The sequence below is a fragment of the Podarcis liolepis genome (genome assembly GCF_965112155.1).
Source record: "Podarcis liolepis genome assembly, chromosome: 6".
Lineage (NCBI taxonomy): Eukaryota > Metazoa > Chordata > Lepidosauria > Squamata > Lacertidae > Podarcis > Podarcis liolepis.
Window position 1 is genome coordinate 37,982,729 of NC_139559.1, and position 22,880 is coordinate 38,005,608.

The 22,880-nt window shown below is 43.2% G+C and overlaps 1 protein-coding gene across 1 annotated transcript; it reads right to left on the reverse strand.

The window, feature by feature from the left end:
* Positions 1–428: 428 nt before the first annotated feature.
* Positions 429–1,421, reverse strand: LOC310709798 (olfactory receptor class A-like protein 1; the record flags this gene model as incomplete). Its single annotated transcript, XM_083509838.1, has 1 exon — positions 429–1,421. The coding sequence occupies one exon, from the start codon at positions 1,419–1,421 to the stop codon at positions 429–431; it is 993 nt and encodes a 330-aa protein (XP_083365964.1).
* Between the last annotated feature and the right edge of the window lie 21,459 nt (positions 1,422–22,880).

A 22,880-nucleotide genomic window follows, 5' to 3' on the forward strand; every position in this document is an offset into this window, starting at 1 on the left:
ATGCATGGATCTGATTTTGCAGGAAGGCCCAGGAAAATTCCTTCCTTCCTTCTTTCTCCCATTGCTTGATCCTTATGGAGGTGATAACACTGGATTATATCTGTAAGGAGGGTCACATAGGCCTTATCCTAGAAAAGTTGCTTGGAGGGGGTTGTGAGACCTAATGGGCTAGCTAGCCCCCAGACTCCCACAATAGCTGTGTATTGGATGTATATCAGATGCACACACAGAGAGCACCACGGGACTCTGGCCCATTCAGGAAGAACTCTAGACACATACATTGGTATGTGCCTAGAACACCTTTCAACATGTGTCAGAAGCAGGTGTTGGGGGAGCATGGTTGCCACCATAACAGTGGCTAGCCCTCATGGTCCTGCTGCTCCCTCTATATGTGGGGAGGATCTTATGAGCTCCCCACACATATGCATTTAAGACCGAGACTTTTTAATGCGCCCATTTGTTTGACCCTGACAGTTCTTAGACATGTCTGCGTTTGGTAGCTCTCTCTTTCCAGGAATGTTCCCAATAGCACACTTCAGGCCTGCCTGAATCTTTCTGTTGGTTAGGATAATCAACATGGGACTTATAGCTGAGTAGCAGGAGTCAAAAAACATGCGGGCATCTGCGAACCTCAGTGAGACTGGGGCTACACAAAGGTTGACCATCCAGAAAACACTGTCCAGTCCAAAGCTGAGAAGGTACATGGCCAGCAGGCCCATGACTGATTTTGCTGCTCGGATCTCTGAATGCTTCAACTGTAGCATGGGCAGGCGGCTCATCAGTTTCCCATGCTGCCAAAAAACAAAGAGGAGGTATCCACTCGAGAGGCTCATCAACCCCAGGAAGAAAATGTCTCGAGTGACAAATACCGCTCCATTTCCAAAGTACAAGAGTTGGTTAGGGAACACCACACAGCAGAAGTCATACACTACCGTGATCTCTTCCTCGGTGCAGTTGGTACCGGTGCGAGGCAGGGAGTAAAGCAAACGGGTACAGCAGACCAGGAGGTTGAAGCACCAAAGGGAAATCATGATGGAAGGGAGTTTGGCAAGGATGCTGTGCCTTAGCCGCAAGCATCTGAGAGGACATGGAGCAATGAGGAGGCACTGGAAGCAGCCCAGCATGGAAGTTAAGAAGATGCTCATGGCTCTGCTCACACAATAGACGTAGAGGGTGATGCCACAGGTCAAATTATCATGCATGGTGTGGATGCCAAATGCTTGCAAGGTGAGTGGGACACCTCTGGTCAGGATCACCAGGAGGTTGGCCAGTGCAAGTTTGCCCAGGATGATTTCACTGGGTGTGAAGTTTTGCCGGCAGGTGGCTTTGAGGAAGGCATAGAGGATGGCTAGATTTCCTGGAATCCCTATCATGTCGAGAGAAATGAAACCAAGCATGTTTACAACGAACCAGACTTGCATCGCGGCTGCGTAACCCTGCTGGCAGGAAGGATGCTCGCTCTGTGTATTCTACAAGACAAAAGTGTTGAAAAGTAGCAGAGAATTGGTTCCGCCCCCCCCTCCAGTCAACAAAGCCATATATGAATTAAGTTCCTTTCTTGTTGATTGAAAAAAAACCACACATACCACTCAGGTACTTATTTAGGAGTGCATTCATGCAAGCCCTTCTGCATGCAAAATTATTGCATGCTGGGAAACTGAAAAGTTGCTTAAGATGCTGAATTCTAAGATGGGGAAAAGTTATTCTGCAAGCAGACATTCCTGCTTGAAAAAGTGAGAGGCCTTTCAGAGGCAGCATGGTGTAGTAATCAGAATGTTGGCCTAGAACCAGCAAGAACCTCCACTCAGGCATTGCTAAGTGTCCCTTATGACATCCGTTTGGCAACCACAATGAATGAGGCCTTTAGCACCTAGATTTGTATATTAGGCAGACATCCTCATGTGTTTCATTTTGGATACCAGATTTATCTTCTTCTGATCTTTGCATTTTAATTTTTTAATTTTACTTTGAATTCTTGTGCACCTTTCTGAGAAGATTCCTCCCTTCCCTGTCACTTGATTTAGCAGTACAGTGGTACCTCGGGTTAAGTACTTAATTCGTTCTGGAGGTCCGTTCTTAACCTGAAACTGTTCTTAACCTGAAGCACCACTTTAGCTAATGGGGCCTCCTGCTGCTGCCGCACGATTTCTGTTCTCATCCTGAAGCAAAGTTCTTAACCTGAGGTACTATTTCTGGGTTAGCGGAGTCTGTAACCTGAAGCATCTGTAACTTGAAGCATCTGTAACCCGAGGTACCACTGTATCCAAGCTGTGCCCACCCTGTGGAATGTCCTCCTGTCAGATGTCAAAGAGATAAACAATCATATGACTTTTCGTAGACATCTGAAGGCAGCCCTGTTTTGGGAAGCTTTAATGTTTCATGTTTTTTTGGGTTCCTTTGTATTTTGTTGGAAACATTCCAGAGTGGCTGGGGCAACTCAGTCAGATGTATGGGATACAAGAAACAGATTGTTATTAATAATGATTTTTATTATTTTTATTATCAATAATGAAATAATAATAATAATAATAATAATAATAATAATAATAATAATAATAGAAGCTCACTGAGTGAGCTTGGGCCAGTCATTAACTTTTCTAACTTCCTGAATCATTGTCAGGATAAAACAGGAGAAGCATTTATATCTCCCTAAACTCCCGAGAGTAAGAGTGTGATTAACAATGCCATAAATAAAATAACAAACAAGCATTCAGGCCTTAATTTCAAGTGATATATATCGCAATCATGTCTTTGGAGGCATTTGTTCCAACCTTTCTGTACTGTTAAAAACTGGTGATTTCTTTCTAGCCTGTATCAGCCCCCTTTCCACCCGTTTGAGTTTGTTATGGCCTTAATATGCTAGATTAAAATGTTTCTGCCTCTGTAGGATGTTATAGACTCGGTGTGATGGAATTACTTTGTAGTTTCTTTCCTTGCATAAATGACATAAGCTTTCCACTCATGTCCCTAGATGTGTTCTTCTCAGTTACACTGCCAAATTCTGACAAGGGTATCTGCACAGGAGACGGCTTTCATTTCATGCTGGCTGATAACCATTTCTGTTTGACATCTACTTGGCAGCCTTTCAAAGACAGTTTGGTGATACGGTTGCAGCCAATGCTAAAAATGTGTGAAAGTAGGTGGGTAATTAGATCTTATAAGAACTGAAAACTTTAATGATTATGTCTGGAATACAGTTTGGATCAAAGTGGATGGAGATGTCTATAGAAATGAAAAAAGAAAAGGGGGTGGCGGGGAAAGGAGCTGGAACAAATAGAAAGGGGGGGGGGAGAGAATCTTGCCATAACTTCAGGGAAAACAAAGCCATGCTTTTGTTTCATATTTTCAAAGGGACGCGAAAATTGTATACAAGTCCCTAGACTGCCCTAAATCAAGGGTGTTCACAAAACAAATGTTGTTGTCACAGGTTAGCTTATGCTTCTATGGCTATCAGCATCCATTGTGAAAGGCAACAGGGCACCTAAAAGGGAGCAATTGTATGCATTGGTTAATTTCCAAATTTAGGATGGTATCCAACTAAATAGTTGCACTAGCAGAAGAACTTCAACTTGTGCAATGGGACTTTCCCCCACTTCTCTTGCCTGTGCATGTCCTGCATCCTCCCTGAATCTGCTTTCGATGAGGGGAAACCCCAGAACATTTAAGGGGCATGCAAGGGAATGAGAGGGGGGAAATATCATGGCTCAAGTAAAAATTGTTCTGCTCATGCAAGGATTTGCTTGGAGCTACTTTGGAAACAACCTAGAGAGGTTACTGAGGACTTTCTGTTGGATCCACCTTGCAATACCAAGTCATACATTGATTATTTATGCACTTGGGGGAAATGCTCTAACTTCTATAGAACTATAGAAACAGGAAACATAGAATGCGTACATTTTTTAAATAAACAATATTTTTGTAGTGCAAGAGAATCCCATGCCAGTTCTATGGGCTGGACCCAGACTAGCAGCACAATCCTAAAATGTTGACTAAGAAAGTCCTGTTCCTAGGCAATATATTGTGTGTATGTGTGTGTATACATCCACTCACATACTAGTGAACATAGCAATAGCTGGAAGATGTAAATTGGTATTGCTAAATGGAAAGACAAACTATATTACTCAGACTAATATCTGACTACATCGGTGTCCAGAAAAGACTTAAAATAGTATTTATGGAGTTTAAGATACTGAAGCTGCCTGCAGATAATCTCATTATGGAACTAGCTAATTAATGGAAAGATGTATGACCCATAAACCAGTAAGTGAAAACTGCTTGGATTTTTGCTCACTAAAGTAAGCAGCAGCAAAATAGCTTAAATCCGGCTTGGAAAACTGTTTTAACGGAAATGGATTGCTTTTACAATGCAATCCTTTATGTGTCTAATACTCTGAGGTGCACGTGTATAGGACTGTAGCCACAAAGCATCTTTCAGCCTTGAAGTTCAAAGATCATTTACATCAATCCCCACCAATTTGCTAGTCTCTAACATGAAATTCAATAATGGATCAGCACCAAACAATACCTGTAGCAACAGCTGGGGATAAGTTGTCTTCCTGTTGTTATTTCTAAGCTCCCACGCTGGAAACTGAAGCAGGTAAATTTGCCATTGTGATGCAGCTGGGAGGGAAAACGCTACTGCTTGGAAGGGCAGAAGGAAAAATCATGTGTCTCACAAGTACACTGGAAAGAAGCAACCCACAATGGGATCTGCTAAAACAAGCCAACAAACATCTCTTCCCCTCTGAAATAATGGAAGACAATGGTGTAAACCAGAGATAGCCAAGCTTTTGACATTCAGCTTCTTATGCAAGATGTCTCGAGAGGAAACCAAGTCCGAGTTTTTCCAATGCAAATCCTCACTTTCCCATGCTACTGTTGTCAGCCTCTCAGAAGCCGCAGCAGTAGCACAGCAGATACCAGCCCACACTAATTAATGAGGAGCTGGGCAGGCACAGCAGGTGCACAGCCACTTCACCAGGCTCCTTACAGGGTTGCAAGATTGAAGGCTGCAAGTCCTGCCTGCTCCCTATCTATCCCTCCCACCCCATAGTTCTTCATTGCCTTTTCTGCTGCTTGCTGAAATGAGAAGCAGGTTTGCTGTTCAAAAGGACCAGAGGCCAGCCCCTGAACTCTGGGTGCAAGAAGCTAAAAGGAATCGGAAAAAGTGGGCAGCTGTTAACCACTGGACCTGGTAGGTCCAGGGCAAGGAAGTCACTGGTTGGCTCCATTTTCTTCCACGTCCGCTCCCCTTGAAAAGATACGGTGGACACTTAAGCAGTAGTCGTATGCACAGTAGTGCAATCGCTTGGCATCTAACAGAGCTTTTCACTTTACCACAGGGAAGAAAAACAGGTGTCCCCCTACTTATGTGAGGGTTACATTCCAGGCCCCTGCGTGCCTAAGTGAAATGGCATAAAGTGGGGAGCACCCTCTAAAAAGCTCCTTAATGTCCATTCTGCCCCCATCTCCAGCTCTCTTTCTGTACAACTGTCTCTGCAACTAGCTCTGGGGCTGGCAGAAAATTGGCGGATGAGCAGAAAAGCGGCAGCTGCTGTTGCACTGCCCCACATGTCAGCTGCTAGGCAGGGAGGCAAAGCAGCTTAAACAAAGCTCTGATGCACCTCAGGTTTCTTTGAGACTTCCTTCGCCCTCACTGACATCCTCTTCGGGCTTTGGGGAGGGTCTCCTCACGAGGACTCTCCAGCTCTATCCTGACATTTCCTAGCATGATTCTATTTATTTATTTATTTCCTGGTGCTACATGCATACGTGGTCTCATGTGAGTAGAGGGCAGGGGATGCCTGTATGCTACATTGAGCTCCTGAAATAAAGGTGGGATAAGATTGAAATGAACAATTAAAAGGAGCCATGCTTAGTTCAGCTTCTGCCAGGAAACAGAGGTTACAATCTTCCAACTCTAGTTACTATACTGTCACCTACTTTTCCACAACCCACCTTCCAGTCCAACACCAGTGTCCTTTGAAATGACCTGCCTGTAGCATTTGAGGGGGAAATGCAACTTAAAGAAACAACAACAAGTAGAGAGAAGACTTTTACAGCGGTTTCATTCTAAACGGATATGCAAGGTGCAATTTCCCAGTTATTGTCTTGTTCTTTGTTCTACATCAGAAAAAGCACAGCAGAACCTCCTGCCCCTGGATATGAGGCCCGTGGAACCTTAATTACTTGGTTCTGGTAAGCAGAAAAACTGAGCTGAATGTTCTACTGACATGAAGCCCCATGGTAATAAAGTCCTCGTCTTCTTCTCTGTATGATCACATAGCAAATAGTACTGTTTAATTTGCAAGTAGCTGGTTTTGTGAGTTGCTGGTTTTGTTTTGTTTTTTAAAATCTGCAGCTCCTTTACCTAATTTCGCTATACAGTGGTTTCTTTTGCTAGAACAATGAACGACTAAAAGTAACTTTAGGCAGTTAACTTTACCAAGAGATTTTCATGTTCATTTTAACCTTAGCCAATTAGTTTCCATGGGCTGACAATCATTAATTAAAAACTGCCAAGGGATCATGTAATTGGCTCCTAATAAACACATGCTGCTAATTCAGCTACTTGATGCATTTATTTACAGCTTAATTGGGTATCAAAGTCCTCAATCCTCTGTCCCCTTACATGGAAGTAAATCAATTGACCTCAAAGGTACTTACTTTTGATCGGGCATGTATAGGTTTTTAATATAAGTAGGAATGGGTGAATCTATCAATTCCAGTCTTCTCAGTTTCTTGTTTTTCCAATCTAAACAAGAAATCCCCCCACTTTTACATACTAAGTTTGCAACTTTATTCATGTTTGATGGGAATGTCCCCATGTTAAAAACATTTGGAATAGAGCATTCTCTATTGTATCTACAATTACAAGCCAACCTCTTTCTCCAAATCTTGCCTTAGCCCTCCTATCTTTGGACATAGATTTGGGCTCACCCCTGCACAACAGTAGGTTTCTTACTGACCGCAGCATGATTAGCGATATCTCAGTATTGAAAGAACCAGACTGAAATACCCCTGAGCATATGAGAAAATAATATCTGGGATACAGCAATGTCTGTGCATCTCACCAGACTCAGAAGGGCAACTGAAGGCATAATGAAAAGAAGTACCTGTCAAGAAATGGGGACCCCTTGCTTTAACTATGTTAATGATCAAATTCAAGACCTTGTTATACCAACCGCTCATCTTCTCAGTTTATGTCTGCTTTCTTTATATCCTCAGGTCAACGTCAGGCTTTCAGGATTACATTATTGTTTACAAGAGTGCCTAAGAGCCACCAACCAAAGCCAGGTACTAAATAGTGTCTGATGAGGTGGAACCCATCCTTGCATTTAAGCACTAGCCTGGTAACTATAAGTGACATGCAGGTGAGTGAGCGAGCAGTTGTAGGAGATATGGAGGGCTCCATCCTCTATGCACCAAACCTAGAAATTGGAGAACTGCTAGAGGAACATTATTTGCTGCTGTCCCCCCCACCACTGCTCCCCTGTGTCCAGTGGTGATGGTGATGTAAGCTAGTAACTTTTGTGAGGCTTAGTTACAATACTGATGGAATGAATTAATCACATCACCCTGGGACCTGAACAGTGGAGGGATCTAGATAAACAAGTACAAATTACATCAGAATTACTACAGCTGGAGGTCAGAAAGCCTTGCCAATCCACTACAAATCTACTGAATCACTGATTTACTTTTTGCACAATCCCTGCATTGGAAACGGAGCATGATCTGTGTCAAAATTCAAAGCTGATTTGATTTTATCTGGCTTGATGAGATATCTGGAGACATGATGGGTATGATAGTTCTGCTCTGCCTCCACGGTCAGAGGCAGTAATGCTTCTGAATGCCAGTGCTGGAAACCACATGAGGAGAAAGTGATCAGGCCCTCCTTGTGGGTTTCCTACTGGCATCTAGTTGAGCACTGTGAGAACAGGATGCTGAAATAGATGGGCCCTTGGCCTGATCCAGCAGGCTCACCATATGTTTTTATCCTGGATCACTCAGATAAAATATGGAATACAAACATTTCCCACCATGCATTTCATTTTATTCATAAGCCCAGACAATATTGCATCCCATTCTATCAGCTGTTGCTTTATCCTCTTGCTCAAGTCACGTATTTCCCAAGTCGATTATTTCAAATGCTCAAAGTAAGCTCTAATAGGAGGTGGCAGCCAATTAGGAGCCTAAAAGAGATTTTCATCAGCTACTGGAAAATTAAATACCATAATTATTTAGCTTTAGCTGCCTACATACTCAAGGGGTTAATTATGTGCCTGTAAAGAAACAACATTTGATTTGCCCGGCTTGGGGAGTTAAAAGGGTCACACAATGGGAAATCTGGCCTGCAGTTGTGTTTGTTAGATTTTTAAAAAGTGAGGCCATGGAGCTTTAAGGCAAGATCAGAGTCTCGGCACTTCAAAATTTGCCTCTACGCCACTGCTGCTACACATTCATCAGAAGGGTTAACTCTTAACACAACATATGTACATACAATCCTGTGCCTATAGGCTCTATATGTAGAACTGTTGACGCACACATTTCCTAAAGGTATGAAAATGGCTAGAGCGGAAGTAAGTTCCACAGAAATTAATGGCATGTGCAAAATATATTGGAGATATGCACATTCCCCAAGGTCTGTTGGAGATTGTGTATATTGACCAGAGAATGTTCACAATCCCCTCTTCATTGACAGAATATGTGCACTAACCTGGTGAAAGGCCAGTTGTTGAGCACATAGCAATGACTCAACTTACAGTACCCTAACACACACCCATATTTTATATATAATAGTATTATAGAAAATCACGCAGAATATTTTTTTGTGTGTGTATAAATATTATATACCAAGTGCAATGGTATGATATGTATATTCTTTCCTTTTGCCTGTCATTGCTATTAGTTCCCAGTGACCCAGCACCTATTATTGCAATTTCTGTTGCAATGATTTTAGGGATAAGATACATGATGCAGAAATAAATTCTGAGGTAAAGAAAGACATGCTTTCAATTTTATTTGAGGACCAGGTTGAGGAGTTAGCCTCTGAGCCCCTACCTCATACAGTTGCTGTAAGGATGGGGGTGGGGGTGGGGAAGGACTGCACGCTCCTAAGAAAAACAAATATCATGGTTTTTCAACGGATATAGATAATCCTGCTCATAAGACATTGTGTTCGTGTTAAGAATCAACAACTCCAGAGGATGATAAAGCAAACATGAGTGTGCGTAAATCTGGTCTCATTCATATGAGTTCATTAATTCATGCTAAGAGTGACATATAATGCAATAAGATCCTTTTACCGTTATATGGCAACAGCAGAGGAGCTTAACTGCTGCAGCTACTGGAGCCTATATCTGTTTTTTATGCCTTTCACATCACAGGATATTCAAGGGGAAAACAGTGGAGTTGTTTTGCTGAACTGTTGCCACACAACTCACTGCTGGGGTTGATGAGAAAATGAACAAAGGATTACATTGGAGACCTTGCACAGTCTTGTGCAATTGTTCCAGATATACTTTGGCAGCAGATTGGCTCAAGGGAAGATATTTTGCAAAACAATTTGAACAAAGTCATTATGATGGACGGAACACACATACCGTAGCGGCTTTTGTCAGCATGTAAGGCTCACAGGTATGAGAGGGGCTCAACAAGCCACAGAAGATACAACCCTTTGCTGCAGACTTCACTTTTGCCAGGTTTAACAGATATTAGACCTGAAACAAAAGTAGAAAAACAAGATGGGATCTGAAATGGCAAATGTGATGTGAATTTTGTCACCTAACCCTAAAACCCAACTAACAGAAGAGAGTCATTTATCTGTTTGTTAGCTTCTAGTGGTTGTAAATAGTACTCTGGGCCCAGAGACATCTGAGGTGGTGGACAAGTGATGGACAATCAATAAAACTATCAAATTAAATCCTAGCTTGTGGGGGCGGGACTTTGGATAGGGAGCCTTCCTTACTCGGGTGAGGAGGCCTCTGCACTGAGCAGCTGGGGGCAGATGATGATGTTTTCTTGGCAAATCTCTAAGATGTGTGAAGAGCAAAGGCTAGTTGTAGTTTGGAGATCTATTTTCCTTTTTTCCTTTTTAAGCATGCAGAGGGCCTTCTGAGCAGTGGTGCCCTCCCTGTGGAACACCCTCCCATTAGATCTCAGGAAGATAAAGAATTACACTTTTAGAAAACATCTGAAGGCAAAGTTTTTAATCAGAGAAGTTTTTAATGTCTGACATGCCCCCCTCCATATTTTTCTGGAAGCCACCCAGAGTGGCTGGGGACACCTAGCCAGATGGGCGGGGAATAAACGTTGTTGTTGTTATTATTATCTCCTTACTGGCAAAGTGGGGGCGCTTGTTTTGCATTAGTGATTGTGAACCACCAGGGCAAATCACAGTTGTACTGGAACCCACTTTTTGAAGTGCATACCCTCCCAAGGTTGAATTAAAAAAAATATCAATTAACATCATTAAAATTCAAAATGAGAAAAGATGATCTCTCAGATAAGCAGGTCCTCTGCAGTTTGGGGCTTCATATATCAACAGTAAAACCCTGTCCCAGTAGTTAATTGGCAGCCAGTACACACCCCTTAACGATGGTGCTGGGAATAGGGCTGCTCCTAACAGTAGCTTAGTTGTGGCACAATATATGTATAAATAAACAATTTAAAGACGTTTAACATAGGAATATGCTTACACTGAGTTATAACCATTTGTGCATCTAGCTCAGTATTACTGACTGGCAGGCGCTGCCTAGCATTTTCAGATGGGGGTCTTTCTTTGTCCTACCTGGAAAAGCCCAGGACTGAGCCTGGGACCTTCTGTATGGAACCCCGATGCTCTGCTAATGAAATACAGCCCTTCTCCTGACCCATAGTGTAAACACAACCTGCAGATCCTCATTTTGTCTTTTCCCGAACATCTCACAGAAAGGAGGTACTGGCAGTAATGGTGATCATTGGAAAATAGATTGCCCTGCGTTCCTGAGTAGAAAGGGTCAAGCCTTCTTCAGAAGTCGGAGTGGTGGAAGCAAAGCAAATGTGCTCCCATGTAAAAATTACCTGTGAACCATGAGGATCTCTCTGAAGGGAATACTATAACATAAGTCAGGCACACACTTGAAAATATCTCCCAAATCAGTGCTTGATTAATTGGGCATTTTATTAGCTGAACAAAGTTTTAGGCACTATTAAAACAAAAAGGGAATAGAAAAATAATTACAGGACCAAACACCAACAGAGAATACTAATGAAGGATTTAAAATGCAATTTAGGATTTAATCAATTCCTTTACAACCTGACAGATAATTAATTAAGCCTTAAAACAGATGTCCCAAAAGCATGAACCGAATCTCGGGCCCTATTTATCTGTCACATCCACTCAGTGGCGTGATAGTTTCTTGGCATTACCAGGTTCCAGTGACCTTCGAGCAGCTGAGATTTCTTAGTAAGTTGCTCCCTCCCTTGGCCTCAAAGGAAATTGCAGTCCCCGTTGGAACCTAATGTTGTTTCTCACTTGCAAGCAACACAATTCCAGAAGGTGCATCAGATGAGATGTTGCTGTTATTTACAGAGAAGAATGTGGTGCAGCTACACTGTTCACGAAAGAGTGCAAGAACTGACGCCATAGTGATAATAGTGTAGGCTTGGCAGCACGCCAAAGATTCACAAGTACAGCCTGTGATTTCATGTGACTGCCAGCATCAGAAATAAAAATTCAGTTTCAGGGCAGTGTATAACAGTTGGGAGGTTTTTTAAAAAGGGACCACACTATTGGATTTTTGTGAATGGTGCTGGTGGAGAGCATTTACTCCAATTTTCCCCAGTGGGCAACTGCCAAAAAATAACACTGCCTCTACAATAATGATGCATAATAATGAGAGGAAATCTGTTTAAAAGACTGTTTTAAAACAATGCTGTTACAGCCAATGACACTGGTGCTAAACTTTGATTTAAAGGTAGTAACAATAGCACTGCTCCTGCAATTGCCTGCTTTACTAAATTATCATTTCACATATGAAGACAAAGCCTACTGTTAAGTCTCGAATACCAGTGCCAACTTCAGGGCCTAAGCTTCCTCATCCTCCTCAAGTATCCATTCCTATAGACTCTGCTTTAACTGGTGCATTTACAAATGGAAGTGGCCTTGTTTTGAGTCATTTGACTGATCCACCTAGGTCAGTATGGTTGACATTGACTGGCGATGACTCTCCAGGGTTTCAGACAGGAATCTTTTCCCAACTCAATACCCTGCGGGTGCTGGGTATTAAACATGGAAGCTTTTGCATGTGGTGCATGTGCTGTACCACTAATCTATTGCTCTTTTGTGTTTGTTTGTTTTAACTCTATAATGAATTGAACCACCGTGGTTTCAGATCCAAGAGAGTGTGTGCTCTTTGGGCTAAAGAGGATATACGGTACTTGGAAAAACATAATTGTACGGCAATATGCTATATCGTATCAGTTTAAAATGAGGCTTCCCAACCTGTGAGATGACAGTCTGTGCATTGCATAATGCCTTAGGGTGCATTAGGGGCAAGATGCAACCAATGCTCCACTTGAAGATTTAACTTCTAAAGACCCTGGTTAAAGGGTCAGCCTCTAAAGAATGAGCAGCCCCCCCCCCCTTTCTGAATGCAGTAAGGCTGGATTACTGTTAAGTTGTGGGTGAACATATCTGTCTTCAGACAGCTCTTGTTTATTCACAGGCCAGAACAGAACTGAGCTGAAGGGTTCAGCCAACCTGCTTATATAGAGCCCAACTACAAGGCAACAGTAACAACTTTCTCTAACTATCCAATCACTGTACGTCACTTTCAATTCCTTATTTGCATATGTGGACCTGAGTGAAAACTATCTACAGTATCCCCCTGCTGGCCCAGGCTGAGAACTTCAGTACATAACAATTACCACATTTTGAAGTAAGCTACAGTATGTAGCAGACATTACCATCTAGAGCAGTGGTGGTCAACCGTTTTATACTTACCTCCCACTAATGCATCTTTCTTTATGGTAAAATTTCCTTACCGCCAACCAGTGCTCGATGGAAGGAAGATTCAGCTTGTGCTGTAGAACCCCCTACTGCCCACCTAGAATCCTGAAACGTCCACTAGTGGGCGGCAGGGACCAGGTTGATGATCCCTGATCTAGAGAGTCCTCTGCCCAAAAAACCATTAAGCCCAGAGTCTAAAATTACCTGACTGCACTACTGCCTCCAGTCTGGTGTTTGGGGTATAATCAGTGGAAATTAGGATATATTCTCTTGTCTCCCACTTGTCCTATGGCTATTACTGTGGTTGCCAATAACAGTTATAGCTTTTGGGTAGCAAAACCATGCAGCAACTCTTTAAAAATGGAGGATCGCACCACTGACCTTCAGCATTGGCAATTGAAAGAGATGGATCAACCCAATGGGGGCATTGTACTGAACTGAACGGAGTGCAATACTCAGAGGTTGGCTGAGTATGGGTATCCGTTGTTCATGGCTCTTGTCCAATCAGTGCACACAACCAAACATGGGAGGGGTTTCCAATTTTCAGGAGAATTGTTTCCTTCTCTCCACATGTTTTCGCCGTGTCCTTTAAGAATCATTCCTCTTAATAACTAAAGCATTGCTGCATTGCTTCATTGCAGATACTCTTATTGTAACTGTCAATGCTCCTTGCACCCCCCCCCCCAATTCTGCGGTATTTGCTATTGACTTGAGTAGGATGTGAACTGAACCCCAAGTGCACAATTCAGACTGATGTAGGGGTTTTATTTTGTAGAAACCAAAAAGAAGAAGAAGCTAGAAATGGTTTCTTCCATTACGGTAGAATATAAATATTTAATGTGTTAAATATTAAATGTAATAAAATAGAGGAATACCTAAAGGTGCCCCATTTCATCATTTACGTTAATGATGTTTTAATTTTAGTGATTTCTCATTGCTAAGAGAGGGTCATACTGTATAGAGGATCGTTTTCTTACTACATGTTGCTTGATTCAGGCTACTTGCTGGCAGTTAGCATGTCTGCTTGGGTTCAATAAATATTTATCTATCTTTAAAAAGATCTTGTCAGCCTGTATTTTAAAAGGCCTCTAAAAATAGAAAAAGTCTGAAAAAACATTGAGAAGGCACCAGGCAAGCTTCAATGGAGTGAGCATTGCCTAAGGTGGGGCACCATGATAAAAAAAAGTATTTCTCTGTCTCTCTCTGGTCACTACTTGCGTAACCTTAAGAAGTAGAAGTAACAGGGAAGGGTTTCTGGAAATTTTCAAATGCACCGTCTTTTCTCATTTACTGCTGAGAATGGTTAAAAAAAAAAAACATACACAACTTTTAGTGTCTGATGTGTTTCTCCTCCCTCTGTATTTTGTTGGAAGCCATCAGAGTGACTGGGGTAACCCCATCAGATGGGCGGGTTATAAGAAATGTATTATTGTTATTGCCCATAGGGCTGATTTTGGCGCACCACTCGTTTTAATGGCACCACCAAATTTTGTCTCAAATTCTACTTCAACACTTTAAAAAATAAGATAAAATAAACCTCCAGCACTGTTGTAATGTTATGGTCTTTCTTAAGCAAGCATTCTACTCTTTAGTATAAGAGATAGCTGAGGTCATTATCAAAGGAGACTGAACATTTTGGGAAAGTTCTCATGGGTGGAGTATTTGGGGGGGTTACCTTATTTTTGAGGTGGCTGGGGGCTGTTTTGATTGCCTCTTCTTTCATTCTGCAAATCAACTCACCTGCCATATGCACTCTGCAGCCTCCACAGGTGCTCATACTTCAACTGAGGACCAGGAGAAGATTGGTGCCATTGAGTCTTCCTCCCAAGTAAGTGTGTTTAGAATTATTGTAACCTTTGTCATACTGAACACGGATACCATTTTTGAACCCACTGCTTTAAATCATGTACCTTGTATTTCTGGAGCTTTAATCTCCAGACATACTTTGAGCTTCAATCAATTTAACTAATCCATTAATCAACCACTAGATATAATAATACATTAACATTTGCACCTCAAAAAACCATATGACCATAAAAGTGCCTTTCTGGATGAGACTAGAGGTTAGTTTAATGCAGCTTTCTGGCTATAATCCCAGCTAATTATTTTCACAGAGTAATCCTATATTCCCATTTTGGTGGGACTAGAGAGACATTGCTGCTACAATTGTGACTGTGAGTATACTTCTCCCTTGGCAGCTCTAATAAAACACTTTGTGTGTGTGTGTGCGCGCACACACACACAGTGGCTGTCTGTTCATGCATCTGTGCTGCCATCCTGCAAGGCAAAAGTGATTCTGAGTGTTTGGCCAGGCATGGAAATGGCTAGAGTGGGGGGCTTGGCCTTTAGCAACAGAGAGCATGTCTCCATATGGCTTCCCTTGTGTGGAGGATGCTACTCTTTGCTATTGTGCCTTTATGTGTGAGAGTATGTGTGTTAGAGCAGCACAGTTCAACAAGATATAGTATTCACATATGGCAAAGAGGGAGACAGATGCAGCAGTTACATATTATAGCGTGTCTTCTGCCTTCCCTTGCTTGCCTGTGTGGGATGCTCTGTCCTGGAAACCAAAGTTAGTGTAGAGGAGCTAAATTCCTTGCTGGATGTCTGTGCCTTCAGTTTTGAGGCAGTGGTACCTGTTAGGATTCTAGGCTGAGGTATGTTAACAATTTGCACAAATTCCCCATGTGTATTGTGAAGCCAACCTGTTTTGTGCAAAGTCTCCATAATTCCCACCAGCAGAGCTCTCCTTTGTGTGCTCTACTTGACATGAAACTCAGACATAGCCACAAGTCGTGCACCCTGCTTGAGTCAAACAGCAGCAGATGGTTTTGTGGGCCTATGCCATTGACCTGACCTCCATCTAGCTGAGTCCGTTCTGCATCCCGGGATGGAGAGGCTGTGAGGTCAGCATGGTGTAAATAAACCAGCAGAGCCAATCTGACGCTACTGCTGCTGCATTTTCACCTCACCAACCTCACCATCACTGCACCCCTGCCTCTTCCCCATTCTGATATGCTTCAGTGACAGCCTTCAGGTGAGTGGTGCAGCCCCACCATGTTGTCTTCTTCTGGAGTTATGTTAACTGGATGGCCATAGCCTTACAGCAGCTGGGCAATCTTTCCCTGGGTTTTGCCATCCATTTGGCAACCCAATGTGAGAATAAGTTGAATGGGTAGGACTATGCAGATAGGAGCTGGATTAGTTGTTTATTGGCTTCCATCAAATGATATGGGACAAACTAGTTTGGAACAAAGTTGTAATGATGTACCCAAACCAGTTTATCCCTTGGGTCACCAGGACATGAGACAGACTTAGCATTAAGCCAAGTGGTGTCTCTAAATCCAATCCACAACCTTCTCACATCTAAGAGAGTTGCTACCCATTCATTTCTATAGGAACAATAAAGCATTGAATTTGGAGACAACTATAGAGTGGGGGAGGGGGGACTTTCCAATGTTATACCTGATCCTGGGTAGTTTGGTTCCCATAAAGCGTGTTCTCACTAGCAGAGAGCACGTGTTGCGGTTGGGGAACAGGCCACTGCTTCATGACTAGGCAAATTTTGGTGGAACCCAAACCCTTAAAGGGTTAATTGGGTTGCTGGGGATTTTTGAGTGTTGCTAATTTGGAGGAGGAGTCAGAGTATATAAATATAGGTGCCCAGACGATGGGTCGTCCTCTTGGCCGTTTTGCATCGGATCACCCGCCCCCCTCCCTTTTATAGGGTGGCTTCTGGTTTATTGACCTTGCTATGCCTGTCAAGGGGTCGTCCGCCTTTGAGCGGGGGCCTGGTAGGAATTTTGCCATTTGGCTGATTGGCTGTGCCACTTGGTTTTTGCCTACTATGTAGCAAATCGTCACAACTTGTAAGGTTGGCGGTTAGGCATTGGTTAAATTGGTTCTTGGAGGGGTAAGTGCCTATCCCTCCAAATGATGTGGAAAGGGAATTCCGTTAAAGGAATCCAGGGGCTTGCCATTCTTTCGTCCTGTCCGTGGAGCCGGGCTTGGGCCGTGCAAGCCCCACCGGAACATGAGGGTGAGAAGTGTTGGATTGATTCCCAGCCTCATTTCTCACCCAATACTTGTTTCCCACGCTGGCTTCCGGTGGAGTCCGGAAGTGCCAGCTCTGTCCTGTGGGGGCAAGGACAGATAGTCAAACCAATGCCTAAGCAACCACTCACATTTTTTGTATTTGAATAAAGTTATGGCCAAAATTATGCCAAAAACCTTAAACAAAAAATTGGTGTGAAGTGTGAATTTTTTTGGGGTGGCACTGTGGAACTCAACACGCAAACTAGGATAACCCCTTCAGGAAGTTGAGAAACCTTGTACACCATCCCAGACATTTCTGCAATTGCAGTATAGGGATCATCCCTCCACAGATGTGCCATAATAATAATAATGAGCAGTTTTGGGTCATCCCTCCACAGATGTGCCATAATAATAATGAGCAGTTTTTCCAGGCTCAATATACACAAATATCTCTTGATTAACTGTAGAGGTGCAAATTGTTTAATGTTAAAAAGTCACCTAAAAGCCTTATCACACTTAAGAGAATTGCCCAGGGGGCTCCCCCCTGTTTAAGATGGTATTTTGTAAACAACCTTGTGATTTAAATCCAGTTCATTGCAAATCCATAAACATAAGCAATCAATTAACAACGACACCTATTAATTTAATGCATTCTGCTTGGGTATTTACATTTTTTATTGCTCTGGGAAACAGCGATTTAACAGACGTAGGAGGACAATTCATACTTATTTTCCTTCACATTTATTCTAAGGGCAGTTATATGACAGGAGAAAAACAACAAAAAAAATGAAACAAAAAGAACACCCCTGCTTAAAAACAAACAAACAACCCACTTCAGAAAACAGCAGTCGTGTACGTCTCATTTGATCATGTGTAGTACAACTTAATGATGCTTTTGAATTATGGTGCTGGAGGAGACTCTTGAGAGTCCCATGGACTGCAAGAAGATCAAACCTATCCATTCTTAAGGAAATTAGCCCTGAGTGCTCACTGGAAGGACAGATCCTGAAGCTGAGGCTCCAATACTTTGGCCACCTCCTGAGAAGAGAAGACTCCCTGGGAAAGACCCTGATGTTGGGAAAGATTGAGAGCACAAGGATAAGTGGACGACAGAGGACGAGATGGTTGGGCAGTGTTCTCGAAGCTACAAACATGAGTCTGACAAAACTGCGTGAGGCAGTTGAAGACAGGAGTGCCTGGCGTGCTCTGGTCCATGGGGTCACGAAGAGTCGGACACAACTAAACGACTAAACAACAACAAGTACAACTTAACTCACAATACCCTTTTGTCATTATGCTGAACATTTCTTGCTCCTGCCAGCAGCAGCCAGTGACACAAGACAGAGATAGGGAAACACTCACTGTAATGATATCACAACACAAGATAAGGTGCATTACATGCTCCCTGGGGAGAGATCACTACTGGCAGCACCCAGTGTTTCCCATAATGTGTAATTCTACCCTAGCTGAAGAAGTTTAGTTGGAGCCAGCGGAGTAGCGTGGGTTGTCAGCACACGGGGCAAGGCAAGTAATTTGCGCCCCCTAACCCCTAACCTGCCGCCGCTGCCAGCTTCTTCTTGCTGCTGCCTGGTCTGGTCTGGTGTGGTTCTCTCCCGCGCTCAGCACTGCGCTGGGCGGCCGCTGTACTGTCCCTCCCCCAGATAGTCCCTCGCTCTCTCTCTGCACCGCACGCCTGGCACCCATCCCCTCTACAGTGGGCGGTGACCCAGCGGCTCGGATCGGATTTGCACAGCCAGCACTGCAGTGAGAGAGAGTGAGTGAGCCAGGTAGGGGCAGAGAGCTGCGAGTGCAAGCGCCCCCCCCAAATGTTGCGCCCGGTGCGGCCGGCACCCCCTGCACCCCCCACGCTACGCCACTGGTTGGAGCTCAGATTCAAAAATGGCAGAGGAGTGCTGCGTTTCCTTCCGAGCCAATTTTCAAATTTCCTATGTTTATTAGCACTTCCCTTGGGACTGACAATCAGTATATTCCACAACCATGGTGAATTATAGCATCTTTAATTTAATTTACTATTAGGAAAATAAAAACAAGAGTTAGGGCGGTTCACAGCAGTCTGTAAATCCATCTCCCAGCACCAGACTTTTCATTAGGAGGGCCTGAGTTATTGCAGGGTCTCCACATGGCAATGCCAAGTGCTATAACTTCTAAGCAGCCAAGATTTATACTGATTTATCCTTCTGAGAGCCAACCCTTTTCTCATAAAAGCCGCATATCAGCTTTGTGATGCTAGCCAGCAGACCACCTGCCTCCTCACCACCCGATTTATCATTCAAGTCATCTAATGCCACCAAATTCCACCCAGAACACAACTCATTCATTATTTAGGCACTAAAGGTCTAAACTCACTTTCAGGTGTTGGAATTCAAACACGTCACACTTCCTCCTCCTGACTTCAAGCTGTTGAGCCTTTTGCCAAGATGCAAGGTCCCCCTGAGAAAAGAAAAGAAAGGAAAAATGATTATCACATCTTCCTGTGATCTTTTTTTCTTTCTTGATTAATATGCGTGGAGAAATGAAACAATGGCGGATATGGGAAAGTCACTGATATAATATTTAATGTGATTTGCCCACATTCTTCCTGACAAAAACTCTGTGCTTTTAACATCTGACTGTTGAGAAGAACTTCAACAGGGGCAGTTTCCTTGACACTCCATCCCCATTCCATGAAAACTGTACTGGCTAAATTTCCCTCTGCTATGTAGCTATTCCAGTAGTGATGTATGGAAGTGAGAGCTGGGCCATAAAGAAGGCTGATTGCCAAAGAATTGATGCTTTTGAATTATGGTGCTGGAGGAGACTCTTGAGAGTCCCATGGACTGCAAGAAGATCAAACGCATCCATTCTTAAGGAAATCAGCCCTGTGTGCTCACTGGAAGGACAGATCCTGAAGCTGAGGCTCCAATACTTTGGCCACCTCATGAGAAGAGAAGACTCCCTGGAAAAGACCCTGATGTTGGGAAAGATGGAGGGCACAAGGAGAAGGGGACGACAGAGGACGAGATGGCTGGATAGTGTCTTCGAAGCTACCAGCATGAGTTTGACCAAACTGCGGGAGGCAGTGGAAGACAGAAGTGCCTGGTGTGCTCTGGTCCATGGGGTCACGAAGAGTTGGACACGACTAAACAACAACATGTAGCTATTTCATTCTAGCCAGGGGCATGAAATGATAACTTGCAGAGTTGTTTTTTTTAAATAGTCCTAAGGCTGCATGCATCCATAAAGCACAGATGGCCCATGCCTGGTGAAGAGGGCATATGTACCATTTGATAACGTGTTTTCTTCCTCTACAACAAACAAATGCAGCATATCTACATGGTACCATGATGGTTAGCCACTGTCAAGTGAGTCAGGTTTGACATGGCAATTCTTGGGTTCTACCCTTTCAGCTCATTGAGTCTGTCCAGTGCCTTTCATGTCATTTGAAACATTTTTAATCACACTTCATTGCCAAAGCAGCCCCAGAGCACGGTATATTACATTCAAATATACACTACGTTTCAAAGCAAGCTGGGGTACTATACAAGCTAAGACACCACCAGCATGTTGGCTATGCCCGAGTCTGGGCAATTAAGTAAGCCTTAAGGTGGAATCAAAAATTGTTAAGACTTGTTGCCAGCCACATCTAGGTGCCGATGTCTGTCATGTTACCACATACAGAATTTCAATTGACTGCAATATAGATAAGAGTGACTCCACTTGGTGGTGGGGTACACATGTTTATTCTTATGTATTTATGAATAATAATAATAATAATAATAATAATAATAAGAAGAAGAAGAAGAAGAAGAAGAGGCTCCACCATAGATCTTAATGCCTGGGCAGATCTATATGGAAGAAGAAACTTCATCAGGTATCTAGGTCCCCAGTTGCATACTACAGGTCAGTATAAACACCTTGCACTTGGTTTACAACATATAGGCTGGCAGTGGTACTCTTTCAAGACTTGTGTAGACCAGACGTAGCCTGGCTGATGCTCTCCAGATGGTGCTGGTCTACAACTCCCAGAATTTGTGACCATTGGCCATGCAGGTTGCAGTTGATGGAACTGTGAGTTCAACAACATCTGTAGATCACCACATTGGCTACCACTGCAGTAGATGATCTCACATAACAGACCAGCTGTGACATTCTACACTAGCTGAAGCTATTGAACTGATCAGCCCCTAGAGCTATGAAGTACATTGTTGTTGTTGTTTAGTTGTTTAGTCGTGTCTGACTCTTCGTAACCCCATGGACCAGAGCACGCCAGGCACTCCTGTCTTCCACTGCCTCCCGCAGTTTGGTCAAACTCATGTTAGTAGCTTCGAGAACACTGTCCAACCATCTCGTCCTCTGTCGTCCTCTTCTCCTTGTGCCCTCAATCTTTCCCAACATCAGGGTTTTTTCCAGGGAGTCGTCTCTTCTCATGAGGTGGCCAAAGTATCAGAGCCTCAGCTTCAGGATCTGTCCTTCCCGTGAGCACTCAGGGCTAATTCCCTTCAGAATGGCTAGGTTTGATCTTCTTGCAGTCCATGGGACTCTCAAGAGTCTCCCCCAGCACCATCATTCAAAAGCATCAATTCTTCAGCGATCAGCCTTCTTGATGATCCAGCTCTTACTTCCATACATCACTACTAGGAAAACCATAGCTTTAACTATACGGACCTTTGTCAGCAAGGTGATGTCTCTGCTTTTTAAGATGCTGTCTAGGTTTGTCATCGCTTTTCTCCCAAGAAGCAGGTGTTTTTTAATTTCATGACTGCTGTCACCATCTGCAGTGATCATGGAGCCCAAGGAAGTAAAATCTCTCACTGCCTCCATTTCTTCCCCTTCTATTTGCCAAGAGGCAATCTAATTTTGAAGCTACCAGCACCTCAGATTAGATCACTGTGACATTCCTATCTAGGAATGGCTGTAGCTGGCATGCCAACTAAAGCTGGCAATAGGTGCTCCTCACTGGTAAGGCCACTTCTGCCTCTAGTGACAGTGTTGAATCTAGGCAGTTGTGAACCTTGGCATCTCAAATTTCAGAGGTGCCCTGTGCAACACCAAAATCTGATGCCCCCTGCCTCTATGGATGTCATAGTACCTGCTGTGGCACCCCATAATCTCCCCTAGATCCGTCTTTGACTGGGAACCCTCAGATTACATACTTGTGCTACATATCGTCCAGGTAAGTGCTGGAAATTCTAGCTCCCAATGGAGTACTAAATAAAAATCCTCTATTATTAATTACATATTACTTTCCTATTCTTCCTAGGGCTAGGATTGGACAAGGCATTATTCATGCTTAAGTTACAAATGTGGAGTAGATGTATCACTTATACAGAAGCATATTACCTCCTACCTATATATATGATTAAATGACTTTACTAGAAGTGTATATCAAGCCATAAAAAAATCTTATGGACATGAAAGATGACTTTTAATATGCTCTTGTTACTGTTGCGGCAATGACACCTGAAATGGCATCTCACTAATCAAAGTGTTCTAATGGGATGGAATCTGATCTGCCAGTCCTCTAGAGAGAGCTAAAGGAAATGGAGTGCCAGTTTGCTTTGTGGTTTTTATTGCAGCATTATAATACTTTGCCAAATGGGACAGCTCCTGTTGAGTTTCATATCGATGTGCTCTCATTTGACTTAAATAAACTGTATGACCCTATGCCAGACTGTGCAAGAAGGGCCAGTGAGATCAGTACTGTGACAGGCGACCTTTTATCAAATACATTTATTCATATTTGTTTTCCTAGGTGATGGTATTTGTCCTTGCAGTGCAGTGTTTGAAGTTCTTGTAGCCAGAATCATGTCCCCACCAACCCAACTCCCAGACTTTCCAGGGGAATGGAGAAAGC